Source organism: Seriola lalandi, unplaced genomic scaffold (genome assembly GCF_002814215.2).
Source record: "Seriola lalandi dorsalis isolate HSWRI2012SDOR001 ecotype SW California unplaced genomic scaffold, Sedor1 jcf7180002054048, whole genome shotgun sequence".
In the NCBI taxonomy this organism is placed as follows: Eukaryota; Metazoa; Chordata; class Actinopteri; order Carangiformes; family Carangidae; genus Seriola; species Seriola lalandi.
In genome coordinates, this window is record NW_019524601.1 from 677,295 (window position 1) to 699,552 (window position 22,258).

The 22,258-nt window shown below is 40.5% G+C and overlaps 1 protein-coding gene across 1 annotated transcript in view; it reads right to left on the minus strand.

Moving 5' to 3' along the window:
• Positions 1-11,318: 11,318 nt before the first annotated feature.
• zbbx (zinc finger, B-box domain containing) overlaps positions 11,319-22,258 on the minus strand; it is a 52,670-nt gene continuing 41,730 nt past the window's right edge. Inside the window, exons 16-20 of the mRNA XM_023402979.2 lie at positions 20,381-20,549; positions 17,091-17,255; positions 14,813-15,109; positions 14,542-14,620; positions 11,319-11,654 (exon numbers count right to left, since the gene is read on the minus strand). Coding sequence (XP_023258747.1) covers positions 11,576-11,654; positions 14,542-14,620; positions 14,813-15,109; positions 17,091-17,255; positions 20,381-20,549 — 789 coding nt within the window. The 3' untranslated portion in view covers positions 11,319-11,575. The remainder of the gene's footprint in view (positions 11,655-14,541; positions 14,621-14,812; positions 15,110-17,090; positions 17,256-20,380; positions 20,550-22,258) is intronic.

The window sequence follows — 22,258 nt, forward strand, 5'->3', positions numbered from 1 at the left end:
GACAGGGAGCTAGAAACACTGGGGTGTGTTTTACATGCAGCTGCATTCATGCCTTATGGTGCAGTGTCTCTTTTGTATTGCGGCACAAAGGCTCAGTGGTTAGCATGGTTGCCCAACAGCAACAAAGTCCTGGTTTGAAATATGCTAGCAAAAAACATGAATATTCAACAATTCTGCAAAACCCCAGACTAAGTCCGTCCGTTGCATCAAAGTCGGACTCGATACTCGCCCAGCAACCATCTAAACCTCCAAACATTAACTATCCACCACACTGTACAGGGCACACTGCTGCTTTACTGAATATAAAGGGTGATGTGAGGAATCATGTGGCATCGCCATAATTCCTCAGGATACTGCTTTTGGTTACAACAGTGTGTACTGTATCACAAAGTTTCACACAATTCAATGGAATCCCTATAATCAGTTGATTCACTCACAGCATATGGAGTACGGAAATACTTGTACATTATGCTCAATATAGCAAGACAAAATGACGTGTTCAGATCCCATCTTACAGCAAGAACAAATTTACACAGCAAAGAGGAGGATATCAAAAGCTTTTTTGCTAAAATATGATAAAAACATAAAAGGTCACCCTCAAAATAAAAGCCTGTCTAAAAAGGTTCTTTTCAGTGAATGTAAGTAGTGTAGAACTCTCTGGTCATTTCATATACAAAACAGGAATTGTGTGGACTATAAACACTGCCATCTCTTCCACTGTGCACCCTGCTTTTCACCCAGTACATACTGGGAAAGGCTGCTACTGCAGGGTAAGTGGTTTTAAAAAATTGAAGGGTCTAGAGGAAAATAAACATTTCAGTCTGCTCTCTGTGGATTTGATATGTATAGAGAAGTTTTCTAAGTCTTTCATAATGACACACTGCAAAAAAAAAAAAAAAAAATTGCAACAGATTTTGTGTTTTTGTAAGATGCATTAAAGTATATAAAAACTGTATATAAAATTTACAGTACCTTCCCTTTATATTGTGGATATATCAGATCTTTTATGATATTTAGGGACGAAACGGTATGAAAATTTCATATCAGAGTATAGTGAGAAAAATCATCATGGTTAGTTAGTATTATCACAGTGTCTTTAAAATGTGTGGAAAATGTTCAAAAAGTACTGACGCACACCGGAATCATTTCAACAAGTTCTTACTGAGAACAAAATACATTTAGCAGCACTATGTACTTTTTTGTAAATTGCCAATACCTTATGTAAACAGAAATAGAAATGTCACCATGTTTACTTTGGCCAGCTGAAGTAGTGATCTGTGAGGGGAGACAATGTGCCCGCTGGCACTGAACCATCTCTCTGATGGTACACTGGTTGCTAGGATGCAGCTTCCTGGCAACCCTGGCAAGGTGAGGCAGCTCTGATGCATGGCCCCACCAAGACACCACTTCTGCTGAAAAGGATGGCAGAGACAGGTACAGCCGGCCAGGCTTTTCCCTTCTGATGCTGGCATCACTGTGGGGGTGATGGAGGTGCAGCTGGTGATTCTGTGGTTCTTCCCCACCTTGTGCTGATGCCAGTATCAAGAGGCTCCTAGACACAGCTGTCAACTGCTGCAAATTCAGGATCATTTAAAAAGCTACTTTTGATGCAGAGGTCAATGAAATAAGCCATATGCTTGACTCTCTTTGCCTTCTGTGCATCTGTTATTAAGGTCTTCTCTCATTACCCTTTTCATCTCCTTGGTCCCTTGGTCAGGGGTGGTTCCTTATCCTTTTCCACCTGAACATCAAAGGTTGGATGTGTGACGTGCTCAGAGGTTCAGTGAGCTGGCACAGTTGCTCCATGACACTTATGTCGATATCCTTGGACATCAGTTGCCATGTTTCTTTTTCTCCAGCCAGTGTCGCACAGACTGGGTGCTGTTGGCTGAGGAAAATCTCAAGCATAATCATGGATCATAGCCTTCCGTGGCATGTTGAGGGCAGCTTGTTTTACTCTCAGTTCTTTCTCTTCCAGCTCCATGAGAAACCTTGGGGCAGATGATGGCAGACCTTGACTGCTGTGTGTTTTTGAGATGGCCAAGTTCAAACAATGGCCACAGCAAACAAGCCACAGTTCTGGGAACTCATCAAAAGCCTTTATCGTGCAGGTTTTTCTTGTCGATCCCCCACTCTTCCAGCATATTTTCAAAACCCTGCTGCTGTAGGGTTGACCAGCCCCGCTTTCACTGACCCTGAGGTCAGTAGTTGCAGCAAACCATGTGCCTTAAGCGAACCTTTTTCCAACATCAGCGTTAACTTGGTTGTTTAAACTGGTTTAGGAGTTCAGTCTTGGAGAAGAATGCTGGGGATGGCACTTTGTAGTGAGGCACAGCAACCTGCGTCAGCCTCAGACAGCCAAGCCTCTCAGCGATTTGAAATGGCATCATGTCCTTCGTGATGTAATATGAAAGGGCTGCAGCGAGGTGTTGAGCATTTTTTGATGTGGGTGCATAGACAATGCTTGGTCAAGTGTCTTGTGTCACTGTAGATGAGGATGAGAGACCAGTAGCATTACCTTGTTTGCCTGCTGGATGCCCACTCTACACAAGAGAATTATTATTATTATTGGTTTTGATATATTATTATTAACTTACTCACTCAACTCACTGATGTGTTGCATTTAAGTATATACAATGAGCCCATGCACAATTTACATAAGTACAAATGAGTTTTCAGAAGACAGTGATACTAACGGCAATGAGCAATGAACAACTGACAAAAATGCAGAGGAGTCCTGTGTAGGAGTCTATAGTGTTTCTCCTACTGGAACACTTTTACAATCAATTCGATGACTGTCTCATTTCAAATGAACAAAATGTTTTGGTCGGGTGACTAAACTACGTAATGTATTATGTGCAATAAGTGAATTAAGTCTGCAGACACGCGCGTACAGCAACAGGTCGATGTGTAGTGTTTTAAACGAGCTTAGGTGACACTGAAAGCTTCAGTTTACATTACTGACAAGCTATTACTCCCACATCATGCACTGAGCTAAAAGTTAACTTACCTTGCATTCAATTTAAAGCAGTGGGTGGCATGATATTCAAATTGTCGCTTCCTTTCACAGATATTTTCTTTCTGCATCTTCTGCAGACAGGGTGACCATCTTGGCTCAAGTTTCCCTCAGCACTCTCGTAAAAAACAACATACAACCACACGTCAGACTTAGTCGTGTTAGAAGGCTGAAAAATCTCCGGAGCGCAGTCACTGACTTCCGCCATGTTTTCACTGATGCAAAACAAATTCATGTTGCACACTGTGCCTGATGTTGGACAGCATTTACCCTCAGTTTTTCAAAGTGCAGTAATCAAACACAGTTTTAATGATAATTAAAATCTGAAACAGGAATTTTATCATGGCTTAGTGTGAAATCAGTAAACATTTCATCCCTAATGTCTATTGATGACTTAACAGATATCCTTCATTAGGATTATTACCTTTGGCTCCATGTTGTACACTCATGTAAGCTTGTTTTGTTGTGTGTCACATTGCCACTGTCTCCACTTCTGTTCAGTTTCCTGAAACCAATCCAAATCTAGGTGAAAGAGGGAAGAAAATCATTACCTAACTATATAAAAAAAAATTGCAAGCTTTTCTGGGAAAGATAATTAGGACAACAAACAGAAATGATAAACAAAAATTCACGTGAACTATAGCAAACGCTTGCATTTTCTCACACACACACACACACGGAGCTTTGTTAATATTCTGGGTATGTCTACACTTCACAAAAATAATCATCCCATCCCCATCAAAAAGTAAGTTTAGAGACATTCATCAAACTACGGTAGAGCATCGGCTTAACAGCCCTCAGCAAGAACTGTATTGTAAGAATCAGCTGTATAAACAGCACTACACGGGTGGGGCTGAGCTAAATCAGCAAAAATATCTTTAATTAGGATGAGGGGAATGTGTATAGTCACACAGACAAACAAACAAGCCATTAATCACCTCATTGGCAGTCTCATACACACATATTTAAGACAGAGGTGAGTCTGTGTGTGTGAGGACAGACAGAAAAGTGAGAGCAAGAGTCAGAAAGAATAAAAGAGAGAAACCTTCATAGAGTGAAGTGATAGTAGGAGAACATATTTAAAAAAGGCCATGAACAGGAGACTGTTAATGAGACAGACAGTAAAAGGCAGTGTGTGGAGAAATGTAGTAATATAACTGAGAGCAGCTCAATGGAAAACAAGAAGAAAAAAGAAGTGAATCCAGTTTGGTATTATGCTGCTCCATTTGTTCATGTGTTATATAGGCCAACATTCATCATCATCAGCACGAGAAAGTTAATGAACCCCGTTGGTTTAGGAGCAGGATCCCTATCTATGTAAATGGAACATAATACTCGCTCACACACCCCTCCGTTTCTGCCCATCTCACACACCTATAATGAAATTTCATGCATAGATACAAAAAAGTAATCAATTACTCACTAAAAAAGTAATTACATAATTTCACTAATTACCAAACAATTACAACAATTAGTTTAATTACCTTAGTTACTAATTTCCATCGAACCAAGTGGGGAACGGAATGTTCACTCTGGTCCTTGCTAATTCAACTCATCGTGAAATTACAGAATACGTAAGACGTTAAGAGTTGAAGAGGTTAGTAAAGATACCGCATGTGAATTTGAGTCAAAACATCATTGTCATCATCCAGTCAAATGTGAACACACAGGCAAGAAACATCTAGATATCATTCAGTGCGACTGAGATGTATCATGTTTTTAAGTTTTAAGTGTTTTTCACTGTAATTCAGTGATAGTTAGTAATTTGGCACAATTTTAATGTCGCCAATTTGACAAAATGTTAATGAATAAAAGGCCAAAAACCAAAAGGCTCAAAAGAGACAATCACAACACTGGATGACCTCTTGCTCTCCCGATGGCTTTAAAAATAAAACACAATTTTTGAATTTTTCACACAGAAGTCAAATTTCACTTTGAGCTGATCACTCCATCAAACTTACAGTAAGACAGTGAGCAAGCCATCATAATGGAACGTTACAGGGATTCATAACTGTAATGCGACTACTGAATTTCAAATTGTAATCCCTTACATTACTAGTTACTGGGAAAAAGTAATCATACATTACGAAGTAATGCACTAGAGCCACTATCACACATACATTAGCAGTCTGCATAAATAAATGTGTCCATCTCCTTTTTCATATGTAAATGAACAATGTATGAAGGTAAAATTTAGAGCGCAGCAAACATGAAGCTTAATGCAGGTTCCCTGTGCATCTTCTGCATTCACAAAAAGCCACTTAATTTCTAACTAACAATATGACAAACCAAAACATCACCTTCTGTATTCTGAAACTGCAAAAATGTCATCCGCTAAAGTTGTGTATTTTTTTTTTTATAATTGAGGTCTACACAAACACACACACGCTGTACAGAGGATACAGAGGAGAGGGACTAGAAGTCTAATGGGGCCTGAACAAGGGATAACTAACGAAGAGCTCTAACAGGTGTTTCTCATTAAAGCTGGAAGAGACAAATCTAGTGCAGAGAGAGAGGAGAGAGAGAGAGAGAGAGAGAGAGAGAGAGAGAGAGAGAGAGAGAGGTGTGAAGAGTGAAGGTAAGAGGCGAGAAGCAAACGATGAGCTGATATATTCCCATGTTATTCATTAGTGTCTTACAGGCTGCTGATATTAATGATTCACTGTCCATAAGATTCCCCATCCCCACCCCCCACACACACACACACACACACACACACACACACAATAAACAAGCTCAGGTTCACAAACACACTATCACCCTCTATCTCTCGTTTGCTCTCTGGCGTTTTGCGCTCTTTCGGTTGAAAAACAGATTTGTCCTTTAATCTTGACTGCCTCTGATTTTTGTTTCTTTTTTTTTTCTTATTTTTGCCTCATGTTCCCCCCTTAAAAAAAAAAAAAAAAAGCTTCCTTCTCTCTTTAATGCAATCCTTTCTACCTCAACTCTGCTGGTTCACTCTTAATGTTATTCCTGCCATCTGTGTGTGCCTCTGGTTATCCACTGCAGGAGTGGGTCAAAGAACAGAACAGGCTGTAATTGATCAAGCTGCAACCAACAGGTTACCAAAATCCTGTGGTCAAAGAGACGCTGAGAGCAACTAAGGGAACAGATGAGCACACACCTACACACCTACACACCTACACACCTACACACACACACACACACACACACACACACACACACACACACACACACACACACACACACACACATACTTCCTACCTGGCACATGGTTCTTTTCTCCCAAGACAACACATTTTACATCTAGCCTTCACTTGTCCTAATTAACCAGCTGGACTGACCCATCACCTCGGGAACTGCTCTGATAAACCCTCAACACCCCAAACTTGCTTTCCCTCCCCCAAACCCCCTCACCTGCCCCTTCCCTCACCTGCCACCTGCAGCACTTTGCTGCACATGGATGACTTCGCTCCATTAACCATTAAACTGGACTGTGCCAGAGCCCACGTGCAAGAAGGAGAGGGAGGAGGAGGAGGAGGAGGAGGAGGAGGAGGAGGGCTCTCATTAAACACTTTGAGGCCCCGACAGAATCAATTACAGTGATGTATCGATTTGTCAGTAAGTCCCGGTGGCTCAGCCAGGGCGCCGGACCTGCCGTCGAACATGAGGGAGAGGGGACGAATGGAAGGATTAAGAAGGAGAAAGGAACAAAGTGAGTGAAGTGGGAATATGAAAAGACTGCAATGGAGGAAGATGTAAGAAAAGGAAAAATGAAAGAGGGGAAAGGAGAGATAGAATTAAGAGAGGGGAAGATGGGTGTGAAGGAGAAAGCAGAGGGGAGGACTAAAGAGGCAGGGTTATGAATAAATGGTGGCAGGGGGAGTGATGGAATAATTGTAAGAGGAAGCGGTGGAGAAAAGTGACGGACGGACAGAAGGATGGAAAGAAGTGTAGACCTGTAAGGGGAGGCGGTGGGTGGTGGTGGAAAATACATTTCTTTATCAAAGCAGATAGCGGTCTACCTGTAGTGCCGCCCCATTTCTCTCATGTCCTCCGTTCACCTTACTTTAATTTCTATCCTCCACCTTCTCAACCTCTTTGTTCTTTATATTTTCTCACTTCATCTCCCCCTCTCCTCCCTTCCATTATAACTTTCTCCGTCTGAACTTTCTGTCCAGGGCATACTGTACTTCCATCTCCAGCATATGGGGTCATTTAGGTACAGATGGGGCTATGACCTTTAAAGTAATACCGATCCACGACTGAGTTAAAGGCGGCTAGGCTGCAACATGTGAGCAACCCGCAGGGACATGGTCAGGTAGACATAATAATACTGTATGTCCACGAAACAGGGATTTGTGTTGATTAAAGTCAGAGAAATGTGAAATCCTTTGGGCTCTGAGGCAATAAAACTGTTTGGCTTGAGACCATTTATCTACACATACTCTAAGCTCATGCTTTTGGTGCATTTTTACACCCACATATATGTTTTGCTCATACGTGCACAAACAAGATTTCCCATTATTATTTCCCACTTTTTGCCAGCAAAATCATCCCACACCTGTGATACACGTCGCTGCTCCATCTATTGCCAGCCTGGGAATAATAGGGTAGACTTATACAGCAGCCCGCACAAACTAAGCAGCTACGAGGCTTTTTTATATTTCACAGTGACAGACAACACGTATTTGCCTTCTCCTGTAATGAGGCAGCAAGGCTGGACAACATGGGACATGATTAAATGGTATCTCCACAGCCAACATGCCTCCAACCTTACAACCACAGAAAGAAAGAAGCCAGTCATTCATACAATGGTGATGTGCTTAAAAAGGCGTTTAAGTAAAATATAAAGAGACTGATGGTGTATGCCTCCCTCCCCGTGTGTTGTCAGGGTCAAGGGTGATCACATAGTGGTTGAGCAGCAGAGACGAGCTGAGCACAAGTGCATTCCCTGCATCCATACATAAACATACTCAAAATATCAGACGTGGGAGATAACTAGATATAGCAGCTTAATATTATGATGCAAGACTCAATATTCTCGACTGTTTATTATCAGAACATCAACATGTTTTCCTTATCTTAAGTGCTCAAATACAGAGAATTCCATAACCCTCATTGACATTCCCACAGCTGAATTCATTGCTTTTTTTTTTTTTTTGGGTGTGCTACAGAAAACACACACTGCTTGATGAATCACATACTCTGTGTTCTCCACTGAGAAAAAAAAATACATTCAAGTTAATATTTGTTGGTTTCATGAGGGCAACCCCTATGTTTTCGCATTGATTACTCTCAAAGTAGGTGGAGAAGATGTTTCCACACAGCCAATCAATTCCATCATATATCACTGGCAGGCAGCAGCTTCCTGCACAGGAGCCACAGACTCTGAACAACAACACACGTTGGCGTTCCTGCTAAAGTCTGCTTCTTGTCTGACTCACAAACATGAACACGCATCAGCCTATCGAACCACCAAACACATAAAACATGGCACAAACCGCTAACAGCAAATTGATAACCAGTCAGCTCTTATCTGCACAGCTGCAGCGCGTTTAACAGCTTGTTAACTCACCTGCATGTGTCACGTCGATCCGTGTTTCCTGCGGTGCGGTTGTTGTTCTTCCATACAACTTGCTAACAACAGGCGTCTGTCACTGACATGTGGCCCACTCGTCAGGTGTAGTTCGATTCTGGTTCCACTTCCGGGGCTCAGCTTCCTTTTTGTATAAAATATTTAGATTTTTCTGCGACTAATTGCATATATCGTCACCTTTGAAATAAAGACTTAAAATGCTGCCAAGAATATGTTTTTTAATCAACATAAGAAAATGTTAATATACGAACATTCTCAATGAAAATATTGCAAAGATGCTACACTGCAGAACAATGGCTGACAACACATTTAAGTCATCTTACTTGCAGTAGCCTATTTATTTGTAGCAACTAAAGCATGATTAACATTTTACATGTTTAGGCAAATCAAAGCACCTGGTTAAGGTTATGGAAGATCGTGGTCTTGTTTAAATGAAATCAACAGTGACTTGAAGCTCCAGACAGGCCATTTTACAATTTTTAACTGAAACCACAGGCCACCACCTTGAAACCAGTGGGTATAATACAGGCACAATGGAGTCCATTTGTCAAAAAAAACATTTTAATAGTAAATACACATATTTTCTCAGTGACAGGGTAACAAATAAATGACAGAAGACAACAAGTTTGCAGTCAAATACTGACAGAAGATTCCCTTGAGAGTTCAGAAAAACGGCTAATAAGTGAATAACAAGTAGGCAAAACAATCACTTTCTACATTAGGAGTGCCCTTTCTTCTATTTTACCCATTTCACAGTTTATTTGTGGACTCTAACTGTCACACATGGATGCAGCTGCTGTCCCTTGCGGCTCGCAGTAGGTGACTTGTGAGGCTCTGTAAAGGAGGGAGTCCTTTCAGGGCATTCTGGGTGAGGAAAATTGAACGGGTTTTCATCAGAAAACAAGTGGACATGGCGCCAGGAGCAGAACAAAATGTTTCCACCGTGCAGCTTGCTGTAAAGAGAAAATGCCATAATCCACAAGAACCAAAATAACTAATATGGCAACTGTCGGGGAGACAGAGAGTGGAAAAAAGGCAACTGCATTAGTCCATAAATGTCCACTGTGATATACGTATGTGTTATGATTTAAAATGAAAGTGGTAGCCTATAGGATTTCTACCAAAATTCACTTTTAAAAAAAAAAGAAGTTTTACTAAACATAAATAAAAAGTTTCATAATGCAGCATATTTGTCTGTCTGCTTTTTTGCAACACACCCAGTCTGAACTCCAGTTCCAGAGAAGGGTCAGTTAATATAATGGAGTTAAATGTCAACTCCTCCAGTTTCACTGTCTTTCTGACAGCATCAACAACATCACGGGCAACTCCAAATCTAACAAAGGTCAGCTCTCTTTTTCCGTTCCCTTTCCCTGTTCGTATGCATGTGTGTGTGTGAGAGAGAGGGAGAGAGAGGGAGAAAGAATGAGGGAGAGAGTGCACAGATCTCAGAGTTGTTTAAACCCAGCCCAGCGGTTCGATATCCATCAGATTTATGTCTCTGTTATTTTCCTCTACTAAACAGTAAGTGATAAACTCAAGTGAAGGACACAATAACAAAGATCTACCTTTTCACCTCTCTCTCTCCTTGTCTATCTCTTGCTCTCTCTGTCTCTCTCACTGTCTGTCCCTATGCTATCAATCAGTCTTTTGGTGATTGCTGTTGGATTACAGGGCTTTCGCTGTCCGCTCCTAGCGATTAACGTCGGGACAAATAAAATACCCTTATATCCCTCCAAAAGTGACTGAAGTAAAGAGGAGGGCCACATGCACACATGCTATATTCACACACACACACAACCACATGCAGGGCACAAATTGACCTTAATCTTAAATTCAATCACAAAGTTTGCATCTTTGACATCCATTCCGCCTCTAAGAGTTTGTGTGTTTGTTCGAGTGCATAATCCAGGTGTGATTTTCTCTCGTGTCTACCTGTTTGTCCTTGTTTGATCCTCACACGCACATCAGCTGGAGATAAAGTAGCGGATGGTGGGTTGTTAACTCAGCTGAGGACAGTGGCAGCTATGATAGATTAGGACTGGCTGCGGGGAGTAATGCAAAACAGCAGAACTGAGGAAAAACACAAATACACGCTCTCACACACACCAATAGGCCATGTACACATTCACCACAGAGACAACAAACCAGTTCCAGTGCCTGGTGTTTATCTTCCCCAACTCCTGCACACACATACGGAGAGATGGCAGCAGCAGCAGCCATTGGCACGGTTCCTTATTCCCTCCCTTACAAACATAATTTATCACCTGCAGGAGCCTCCTTAGTGAGTGAGTGTGTGTGTGTGTGTGTGTGTGTGTGTGTATGTGCGTGCGCATATATAGACATTCTGACCTGATCCAGTGCCACCATAACCTTATTAAGAAACAAACTGATGACAACAGAGAAAAATGTTCTCCCTAACCCCAGTAGGTAAAATTGGCACGGCAGCCAACTGTCCCTCAACGGCTGTCCCTTAGCACACACATACACAAATGCACACACACCTAGAAACAAACAGTCAAAGGGATCTAAGAAGACTCCTGGTGAGAATTAAACCAAAGTCCCCATTTGTCTTCCCATCACCTCCCCTCCTGTCCTCATCCTTTGCCTGATTCATGATTTGTTTTGTACCTGCAGCTAATCCATCCGCATGTATCTCCCAGCTGCTTTCCATATACAAGAGAGTAATGTAAATATAGTGCACAGAAAACATGGACACATACAAAAAGAGAGACAAATCATAACTCAAATCAAAAGAAGCGTTTAATTAGTTTTCAGCAATGTTTTTCAAAGCATTACATTTTCATCTTTTTGCACAACAAGAGTTCCATGGAGATTTAGTTTGAGGTTAAAGGGCATCTGCACCAGCCTTTACACCACGTGAACACAATTAAAATTACATCCATTGTGTCTTTTTCTTGCTTTACCCTCTCATAAATATGTATATTTGTGTGGAGTGATACGTGTGTGTGTGTGTGTGTGTGCATGCATGTGTAAATATCTCAGGATAGTAAGAGGACACTCTGCCGGTCTCTCTGTGCGGCCTCCTCCTCTTCCTTTTGTTCCTCACTGACTCTGTCCCTGTAAGACACAAAGCTACCAATCAAAGACAGAACATCCTCCAGACCTACTCAGCACTCTATGATTAAAGGACAAAAGTACTAAACCATTTTTTCTAACTACTTTCATATGCAGACATCATTGATTTTACTCCAGGAGCATTTGTGACATGTATCAGACAAATGACCAGCTGGTGTGTAAACTGCGTTGATAATCACCAGGGTTGGGGATTGACAGCATTTTATCAAATCTGAATCCAACACAGGATTCATTTACAATTCCAAGTTGTTAGATACTTTGATTTTTGGGTGAAACTTCACTGCCCTAAAGAACAGGAAGTCGAAAACAGAAATGTTGTAAATAAGAAGGCCCTGACTGTGTTTTCTTTTAAAACTCACATAGAGGGGATACAATTAACTGCAACGACGGCACCTGTATACTTTTTTATTGAGGCATTTAGGAGAAGCCTCTTCCACTTTGCATCTTGCAACTACAACAAGGCCAAATTAACTTTGGATTTTACAAAGGTTTTTATTATAAAACCTTTTCTTGTTTGTTAAAAATGTTCATATCTCATTACTTCAATAATCACTATCTATTCTGAAGCACCATTGCATTTTTGCTTGCTTTTCTTTTCTGAGCTTAAGTCCACAACTGACCTGTGCCTTCTGGGGTCAACTTCACTCGCAGAATATTTGTATCATAAGCTACAGCTAGCTTGTAAATAAGATGTCAAGTTCATGCAGATTTTGTACTTGCTAACACACCCCCATCATGCTTCTAATTGTGCTGTAATATGTGAACTCCTTGCCCTGAGTGTAAGTGCTAACAAGAGAGTAGAAGCTGACATTCAGATTTTACAGGAAGTCAGCCAAAATAGTCATGAAGGACCAATTACAGTGCACGTTTTTTGTGTTTTCAAACATATTTAAAAGTATAGCTTTTAAATACAGTTCTGCTGAGGCATGAGTCCAATGCTACATGTCAATATATACATACATTTAAATTAAATTATGAATATTACAATATCAATCCAGTAAACACAGACTAAGGTGTAAATATACCTAAGTCTCTCAGTTAATGATGGTCAATCTCAGTTGACTAACTTTTATTATCTATTTAAAGCGTCTTGTTAGGTCATTGTAAATCCTGTGCTGTGTAAACTCTACATGAGAAAATCAGTTCCACTTTCCAAATATCAATGTGTTACTGCTGTGCAACTATGCACTGACTCAAGGTTAGATCAAAGACAGCCAATAAACTGAGGCAACGCTAAAGTATATCCAGGCAGCTGGAAGCAGTTGAGTCCAACCGAAGATGATAAATGATGAATGCCTGTATATGAGGTAAACATAAGGCTAGGTCATAGTAGATACACATCAATGGATGTACACCTACAGCATTCACTTGTGTGTTGTCTGGGTATACTTTAAAGACTTTAAATGTCCTATTGCTATGATATTCACTAAAATAAATGTCTATTTTATAGGTTCTATTCAGGAGTGAATTATAAACCCCATTTTTCTGATTAGATTGTTATTGTGTATGATGCAGCCACCACTCAACATAGTGTAAAAGCCATCTTGTAAAAATAACTATTGTGCCTCTGTGAGAACCTGGTGGCTGTGAGGAGGATAAAACTGAAGTGTCCTATAAGGATGGTAAATTGAACCTATATTAAAGGAGCAGTTTTTTTCATTTAAACCCTTGCAGTGTTTACTGTACCAACTGCATTTAGAAAGGAAAGTGAAAAAATATTGAATGCCCATAAAAGTTGGACTCTTGTTTTTGGCTTCACCTGGGACAGCAAAACATTAGGTCAATAGTACAGAATAGTGGATCCATTTCAAAACTAATTTTGTATTTCTCTGTTTTGATGAGTTCTGTAAAATAATGCAATACATTGCAATTGCACACAAAGTTCCAATTATCCCAAGAGCCCCATATTTTTAATATTCTTTAAACTGAATATTGTCACAGTCACCGAAAACTGCATGATATAAGGAAAAGTGACAGTAATGACAAAGATGATCAAAACACAAAAGAAGGTACCCGCACAGGTATGCCAAACTAGTCCAATTAAGTGCATCTGGGTGTGCATGTATTGTATGTGTGCATGTGTGTCTGTGTGTATGTTTCAAGAATGTAAGGAGCTGTTTTGGGAGCCCTCTGTGTAGTATGTGTTAATCTGGTTGTTACACGTCTCAATGTGATATTCACAGTGCTCTGCTGAGCACAAGGCCTCTAGCGCAGATTATGCCAGCTACACACACACACACAAAAACATCAACGCACAGACATGCACACTCAGTTTCTGATATATGAGAAAAATACATGAACACACTCTCTCTCTCACTGTCTCACACACATACAAACATTAAGCAGCACATTAAGGCGCGATACTCAACATGGTGTCAAAGCTAAAGTCGTTCTGCTGGCTAACGATCCATTACACACTCCACATATCCGACAGAGAGAGGGATTGACGGAGTACAAAAAAAGAGGGATTACCCCCCATCGTGATCATTGAATGGTAGTGGAGTGTAGGGAAGTGTATGGGGCAAGAAAGCAATGGATTACATGCCTATCATGGTCAAAAGACACAGAAAACAGTATGAAAACAGGGAGTCACAAGGCTACACTCAGATTCCTACAGGGAAAAAAGTGCCTTTGCCTTTGAGGATATCAAATTGGGATGGAAATTTTAACAGCTGCCTAACCTCACCTAGTACTCCTAAATTCTAATGTCCTAAATGGGCACAATTTCATATATTAACATTTCCAGGTACATTAACAATAACATATGGACCTGCGTTTTCCCTTGAGGATGAGGTCATGTATATTGTATGCAGTGAGCAACTACAATTATTAGGTGGAAGTGAGTTTAGTGTGTGTGCATGTTACCCACCATGTCAAATGCTGATTCCCATGCTGATGTTGGCTTTCATATTTTCCTGTACCAAATACTGAAGCCTGCATCCCTGTTTCTGAGGTAGACATGAAAGGAGACTGATGCTTATGGTCTTATTTTAAAACTACCATCACCATAATAGCTCATAATTTCATCAAACACTACTATGATTCAAATCAATACACCCTTATTTGGTTATCATTATCAAATGCAAAGTAATATGTTGACCACAGGTGACATGAAATGTACTGACTGTGTGCGTCTGTACCCTTAGCCATGAGCCTGAGTTCCTGCTCCAGACCGTGGAGTGTGTGTACAGTTGTGTCGGTGTCCAGGTCAGGGTCCTCACAGCCTGACTGATCCATACTACAGATCTCCATGATCTCTTGGGTTGCACGGGACAACGGACGAAATGCTGGACCCAATTCTGAGCCCAGTGCAGGACGTGACAGGCGAGAAGAGAGAGGAGGAGGAGATGGGGAATGAGAGAGGGAGGTAAATACAGCTGGGGTTATCCTTGGAGGGTGAGACAGAGTTGGTGTGGATGTGCCAGACCAGTTTGACCCTAAGTAAAAATTAAATAAGTAAAGTTTGAGGACATACAGTGAAGTGTATCTTATGAAAACAGCTACAGAAAGTGTGAGAGCAAGAAACAGAGAAGAGGAGATGTAAACAGGAGAAAGTGTGTGTGTGTGTGGGGGGGGGGGGTTATTCAACTCAGGATTCAGGGAAAGAAGGTGAGAGACAGAAACGATCACAACAGTTAGTGGAATGGGTGGTGTCTCATCCCACTCTCCTCTGAGCCACATCAAATTGAATCAGATTGAACATCCATCCTCACCTGCTCACTGTAAATTACATCGAGGCCCCCATTGAGAAGCTATGATGGTGTGGGTGTGGGTGTGGGTGTGGGTGTGTGCGTGTGCGGCACACTGATTCCTCATGCTGCGTGCTGTCTAACCAGTTTCAGCTCCAGTGTTAAGTCTTTCATTCTTTCAATCTTCCATTGTCTCCTTACCTCTCCCCCACCCCTCCCTCTATCGGTGCCTGGCTCTGTCTTTCAACTGACACAGAACCTCCACTTAGTGCCTCACAACCAGCTGCACTGTCAAACTAAGCAGCATGAGGAAATGATACATGCAGTACAGTGCAGTTAACACATGAACTCACACATACACAGACTCAATTTACTTCCATTTCGAAGCAGATATGACATATATCCAGATTTCAGTTACTGATTAACTTCTTTACCAGATTTAAAACGTATTCAGTGCAAAATGAGATAAAGATTAAAATCTGATCTCTCCAAAATGCCTCCCTCAAGAGTTCCTTAGGAAGGTCAGATTTTAATCTTTCTTGATTTGCATTCACTGTATATGCAATGTATTTATAGCCTTAAGTCATATTAATTCGGTAACATCAGTAACATATGCATCTTTGTTATGATAAATTATAATGTCAGGTATATCTCAGGTCTATGCAACACATGTGATTTTGACTGTCATATCAAAATTAAGTAAAAAAAAAAGTTTGTTGCAAAGGAGTTTCCCGCTCACAAAGATGCTCAGGAGCAAATAGCTATTTCAGGACATTCATTAATGGCACCAGGGAGCCAAAGCACAGATGTCTTGGTGAGCAGCCTTCTTCAGCGTGCCGTCAGACAGCACACTGGAGCGGCACAGTGACGAGATGGCACAATGAGGCCCACACCTTGCCGAAACGTCTGTGCTTAGGTTCCCTTGTGGAATTGGAGACACTGAAAATGTGTTGAGCACTCAAGTGTCCTTCTGATACTATAATTAAATATGTTGAAAAGGTTTTCAGCTCTTGAGTGGTTTTACAAGTGTGGAGCTGCTTTCACAGTATTTGACTTCAGTGTAAGTAACTATTAACTACACTTTATGTCAAGTGATAATGATATGATGAAGAATTCCAGAAAAGGGTAAAAGTTTGAGGATGTGACAAGAAAGAATGGGTAAGATTCATGAAGAAAACAGCAGGGCTAAAGGGCCTGACTGCAAAAAAAGAAGTGGGAAAATGAAATGGTTGCATTCAAACACAGTTGTTTACAGTAAAATAAATGACGGAAAGAGGAAGGGAACTGATTAGCAGTGGGGGCGTATTAGATATACTGTATCACTGAATTAAACTGATCATTGTCTTGTCTCTCAGGTGTCTGTGTTTTTGTGTGTAAATGCAAACTGTGTGTATCAGCATAAGCAGATTACTGCAGTGTTTCTGCGAGTGAGGGAAGTGATGAGAGGACATATTCCTGGACCGACTCCCAATCCCGCATTAAGTATGTGCGTTTATGACGTGTGTTCCTGTTTGTGTTTTAGAGCGATACAGTATAATCTCTTTAGGAAACCTGCATACTCTGTGCCAAGAAAGTATATGCAGACATGAGGTATATTAATTGTGTATGAAATGGAGTTCTGTGTGTATGAGAGTAAATAAGTAAGAGGCAGAGCACAGTGTTCACACAGACACAAACACACACAAGCATGCATGCAAGCACACACACATACACACACACATGCACTTACCAGATGTTCCTAGTTCATTTGCTGATGTTTTTCCTCTCCTGGTGGGTGTGGTTGAGCAAATTTGAATTCCAGTTGACTGCATGTGGTTGTCCTGCATCACACTGAAAACCAGGTGTTTCTCAGTATGGGCACTGAGGCTGCTGCTTGGTCCACGAGACTCTGACCCTAAAGGATTGAGACATAAAGAAAGAGAAAGGTCACAACAAAGAACAACCATATATAAATGCCTAGAAACATAAAATTTATAAATATTGTAGACATTAGCATATCAATATTTTTAGAGTGCTGTTTTATATCCCATCAACGTCTCTTCTAGTTGCTGGCCCTGTTTTAAAAGTCTCCCATCACTCTAGCTACTTTCATATTGTTTTATTGCTGTTTTCATGGCCTAAAAAACATTTGGAATATCTGTATTCAAGATAAATGAAATCCCAAGATACAGATCATGCAACGTTGTGCTGCTGTCAGTTGGACATATAGCTAGTAAACGGAAACAGCAATGCATTCGCTTTGCAATCTAACTCCAACAGTGTGTGATATTGTATAGATCCAACACATGGAATAACTTTTTGGCTACGACAGTGCATCGGTGCTACACATAATATAAAGTTTCTATGTGAATTATAGAATATGATTATTCATTTTCATGGTTGTTTATCAATTTAAAAAAAAAAAGTAAAACTAGGTTATGGTTAGAAATGGTTGTAATCATTTAAGGATTTCACCGTAACATAGTGCACTGCAGTCAGTCAGTCTACGGTTAGGAGTTGCATTTTCAAATCCTATACATAGAGGTTTTTGAAAATCACTGCACATCCATTCCATATAGGAACAATCAGAGAAAGGTTTCCCATTTACATAGAATCTGTTAGCCTATTTAATAAATATATAAATTAATTTAAGGGAATGCATTCAATTATATTTGATACACTAATCTATTTGTCCATCCAGGAGCAGTATCTGTACCAAACCAATATGCTAAACAAGCCTGTCCAGCCAATCCTGGCAGCTGCAATGCTATTACTGCTGCTTTCTTCTTTCGCTCCAGGGGTTAGCCAATCAATTAATAATATTGAATGGATGGAGAATCTACTAACTAGTCTAAATCAGTTGCAAATGAAAGGAGGAAAGGGAGAGAGGAGTCAGACAGGCAGCTTCTGAACTCACAAAAAGAAAACCGAGCGAGTTGAAGCTGTTTTGGGAAACAACAATTATTTAAAAATGCACACAAAGATACCACTGGAATTCTGTCAGTCTGTGGGTCTGTCTTTTGTTCATCTTGCCTTTTATCTTCCAGGGTGGCTGTCTATTCATCTACCTGTCTATCTGTCTGTTTCCTCATTCATTTGTCTGCTTTTCATCTTACTGCTTGTGTCTACATACAGCTGCCAGTATCTCCATCTCACTCTCTATGGAGGTTTGTCTGTTTATCTGTCTTCTGTCTTTCTCTCTCTCTCTCTCTCTCTCTCTCTGTCTTCCTCTTCGACTGAATGCACACGAGACAGAAACTGCACACTAACAACCTCATTTTCTGACTGACCAGGTGACAGGGAGTAAGTGCAAAAAGGAGAGAGAGGTGGAAAGGTAGAGCAGCAGACATATAAAACCTGTTGGACCTCAGCCCTGCCTGAAAAAAAAAAGAGGAAAATAGAGTAGACAGATGGAGGAATGGAGGGACATAAATGAATGTGGAGTGTTGTCAAGGTGATATCCCTCCTCTCTAACCTTTCTCTCTCATTAACTTTGGGGCTTTAACGATGGTGGCAGAGACAGTGCGGGGTTTGACAAGCGGCTGGCTGCATGGTGCGAGGACAGTAGTGGTGCCCTTGTGGGAGTCTCTCACTGTCAAGCTCATTCATTTAACACAGGCTTGACAATGAAACGGAGGAAAGCTGGGCTTTAAGACCTGATGAAGGCAAAGGTTGATAGGATCATTTTGGGCAAAAGCAATTTACTTAAGCACACAAAGTATGAATTAGAAATCCTTGTAGAATCTAAAGAGTAACCTTTGTTTGAAATACATATAATCAGAAATCTTTGGACAAGAGTACAAGGTGTAATGAGCATGTAGCTGGATAAATTATTGCTTCTGATTCGATCCAGATATTATTACTTTAACTAGGATGCAATTTGGAGGTGCAGGCTGGACCTGTTGAACAGTCGGAGCACCTCACAGACATGGCCAATTTACAAATCACTAGTGTTAAAATATATTTCTGAATGCCCATGCTGTAAAAATATCATATACCTTGGGGGCACTTTCCTCGCTATGGCTACATCTTGGTTTACCAGACAGTTAATATCAGAAGATTTAAAAACCATCTTGTTACAACAGTCTGTGTAGTTCAAGGCGAAACTTGACAATGAAAAAAAGAGGAGGGGGGAGAAAAAAAGCATGGAATTAAATGTCTGTGCAGTTTTTCATGGGCAAGGGGTAGTGATAGATAAATAACAGCAAAACTCCCCACAAAGTTGCACTGTACTGGGCTTAGTGCATATTGTAAATTATTCTTCCAGCATTTTCCCTACAATATGTTGCTGTAAAAGAAATATGACATTGCACTGACAACATATGCCTTCAACATTTGTCTCAAAGGTAAAGTCAAAGTAACTTTGTGCGCCAGGCGAAGGACGCGGGCATTGCTATCTTCAATTTTAAGCTGGAAAAGAAACAACAGGCTCTGTTGCAAGTGTGTGTCTTTGTGATGAAACATGGATATTCACAAGGTTTTGGATGGGGTCTGTTTAAGTCTGAGTGTGTGTCTGTGTTCACCTAAAGTTTAATAAAATGGAGGCACTCAATATAAGTTCAAATATTTAGATGAAAAAAGCATACAGGCTTAGACATATATGCAAAGACATACACATATATACATGTACACACACACAATAAAAAAAGGAATAGCGGGAAAGCTCCCCCTAGACCCACCGGTAGTAAATTATCGGTGTTGTCCCCCATCTCTCGTTTTCCACCACGCAGCCAATGTTCCTCTGGGTTTAAAACTCATTTTCATCTCTCTTGTAAGCTCTATGTTTTTACATATTTGTTCAAAATCCTATTATGAGGCCTTTGTGATATGAATAACACTCGCAAATTGGAAAGTATCTCCAGGCAGAAGTTGGACACAGAGGTAATCTTCACAATCTAATCTCTTGAAGGACAAAAACAGCAATGGCACTTTCTGATGTAGTTTATAGGAAACCATGAGCCATTTTAAAGAAAAAAAAAACCTCAATAATAGGATCATAAAAATTCACATACATGTACACATAAAAACACTTTGACCTACCTGTTGGGTCTGAGTCACTTGGTGAAGTTTGGCATGTGCGCAGTGGGTCACAGTGTGTGTGTTCTGTTGTGTCAGAGTGACCAGAATTCAAATCCAAACCCAAAGGGGAAAACCCATCCAGATCACAGAATTGCTCTGATCCAAACCCAGCACTCTGGTTGTGCATCACCTAAGGGGAAATGGAAACAGATGGAGGGACACAGGAGATGAGGGGTGGAAGGAAGAAGGGATTAAGTGTTATAAAAGGGAATAAGTGGAAGGAGTGAAGCAGAAAGACAGATCGAGTGAGGAAGAGAGAAGGGAGAAGAAGAAGATATAAATTATGGAGGGGGTTGAGGAGGGGATGGGATTGAGGGTGTATTCGGGGGTAAGAGAGGGCAGGGACATGGAAATAGAGCGAACAGAGTACAGGAGAATAAGGAATTAATACTTTGGTCTCACAGCTTGAGTTTAATTTCTGTCCTAACGAAATCAGTTCAAAGGACAAAATGAAATTCAATATCAATTTAACTTCTATTAAGACAGGTAAGTGTGTTAAAATTTTATATTTTTCCATTTTCAACTGTGTAAATGCATATTAATAAGCCACTGTCTTTCACTGGAGATTATTCCCTTCTGTCCCTGTTTCCTTTGTTTCCACTTGATGAATTGATTTTTAATTAACCCCTGGAGCTGATGAGAGCATCTCACAACGGCATGGTGGGCTAGCTGTTCTTCCCACGCAAGCGTCTTCCTGTGAGACGGGGGTAAAATGAGGAAGCCCTGTTTAGTTAAGATTAGATCTGAGGCATTAGCATGCTAGCCATAGCATCGCAAGACACACTGCAGATGGGCTGGGAGAAAATAGGAGAGAAGGCATGTGGGAATACTGTTGTTAAGAGCGAGGAAGGAGCAAGGATGGAGAATGACAAGAGGAAGACAGGGCAAAAGAAAGAGGAGAGGCATAACAATGAAATGGCAAGAGACGGAACACAATGATACTGTGGAGCAGGAAAAAATTGGAGTTCGTGCAGACCAGTGTCTCTACATAACAAAAGGATGCAGCAGTTGACTAGCTGCCTGAACTATAGGGTAAAGGTAAAACAAAAAGGAGGACAGAAAATAAGACAATAAAAGATGGCTGAAAGGAAAGAAAGAGAGAGAAAGTATAAGAAATACATGGAGGACAAGAGAGAGTCCAAGAGCTGGAAAAAATGACTATCTAATCATTTTAGGAGCAGTTTGATTTAGGTCCAGAGGCCACGGATAACCACCATCTTCACAATCACGAACCTCATTTTGCTCCAGCTTTTTAATAAAGCTCTACCCCCCCTTATTTTTTCATTCCTCTGTCACAGTATAAAGTATTCATAGCATTAAATGGCTGATAGGTCATTTGGGACCGTTCAAGCAGTGTCTTTTTAATCCACTCAGTTTCTCTTTTCTTCCCTCAATGGTGTGCACCTTTAACACCGCAGCCTTAGGTGTCTCTGAGCTATAGATGAATAATGTAAAGTAATTAGTGTGATACAAATGTTATCTAATAGATCAGGTTAGCTACAATAAGAAACTCTAACTGTATGTCACTGAAGTCTTCTCATTCTATGCAGTGATTATGTCTATTGTAATGATGTGATTCTTTAAAAATTTCAGAACTTGCCTGTTTATTCCTTTTCTTACGGGACCTTGAGATATTTCAAAGAGAATGTCAAACTTTAATATTTTGGTATATAACTATTTGTTAATTCTTTGATTCATTTATTGGCTATCAAATGTTTTTTACTACTGTTATAATGTCAGTTGTAATTTAACAAGCCAAGGATCTAGCTGCAGTCTTTATATAATTATACAAGACACTCAATTTTTATTCATTAAAAACTATAGTCTTGTAAAGAATAT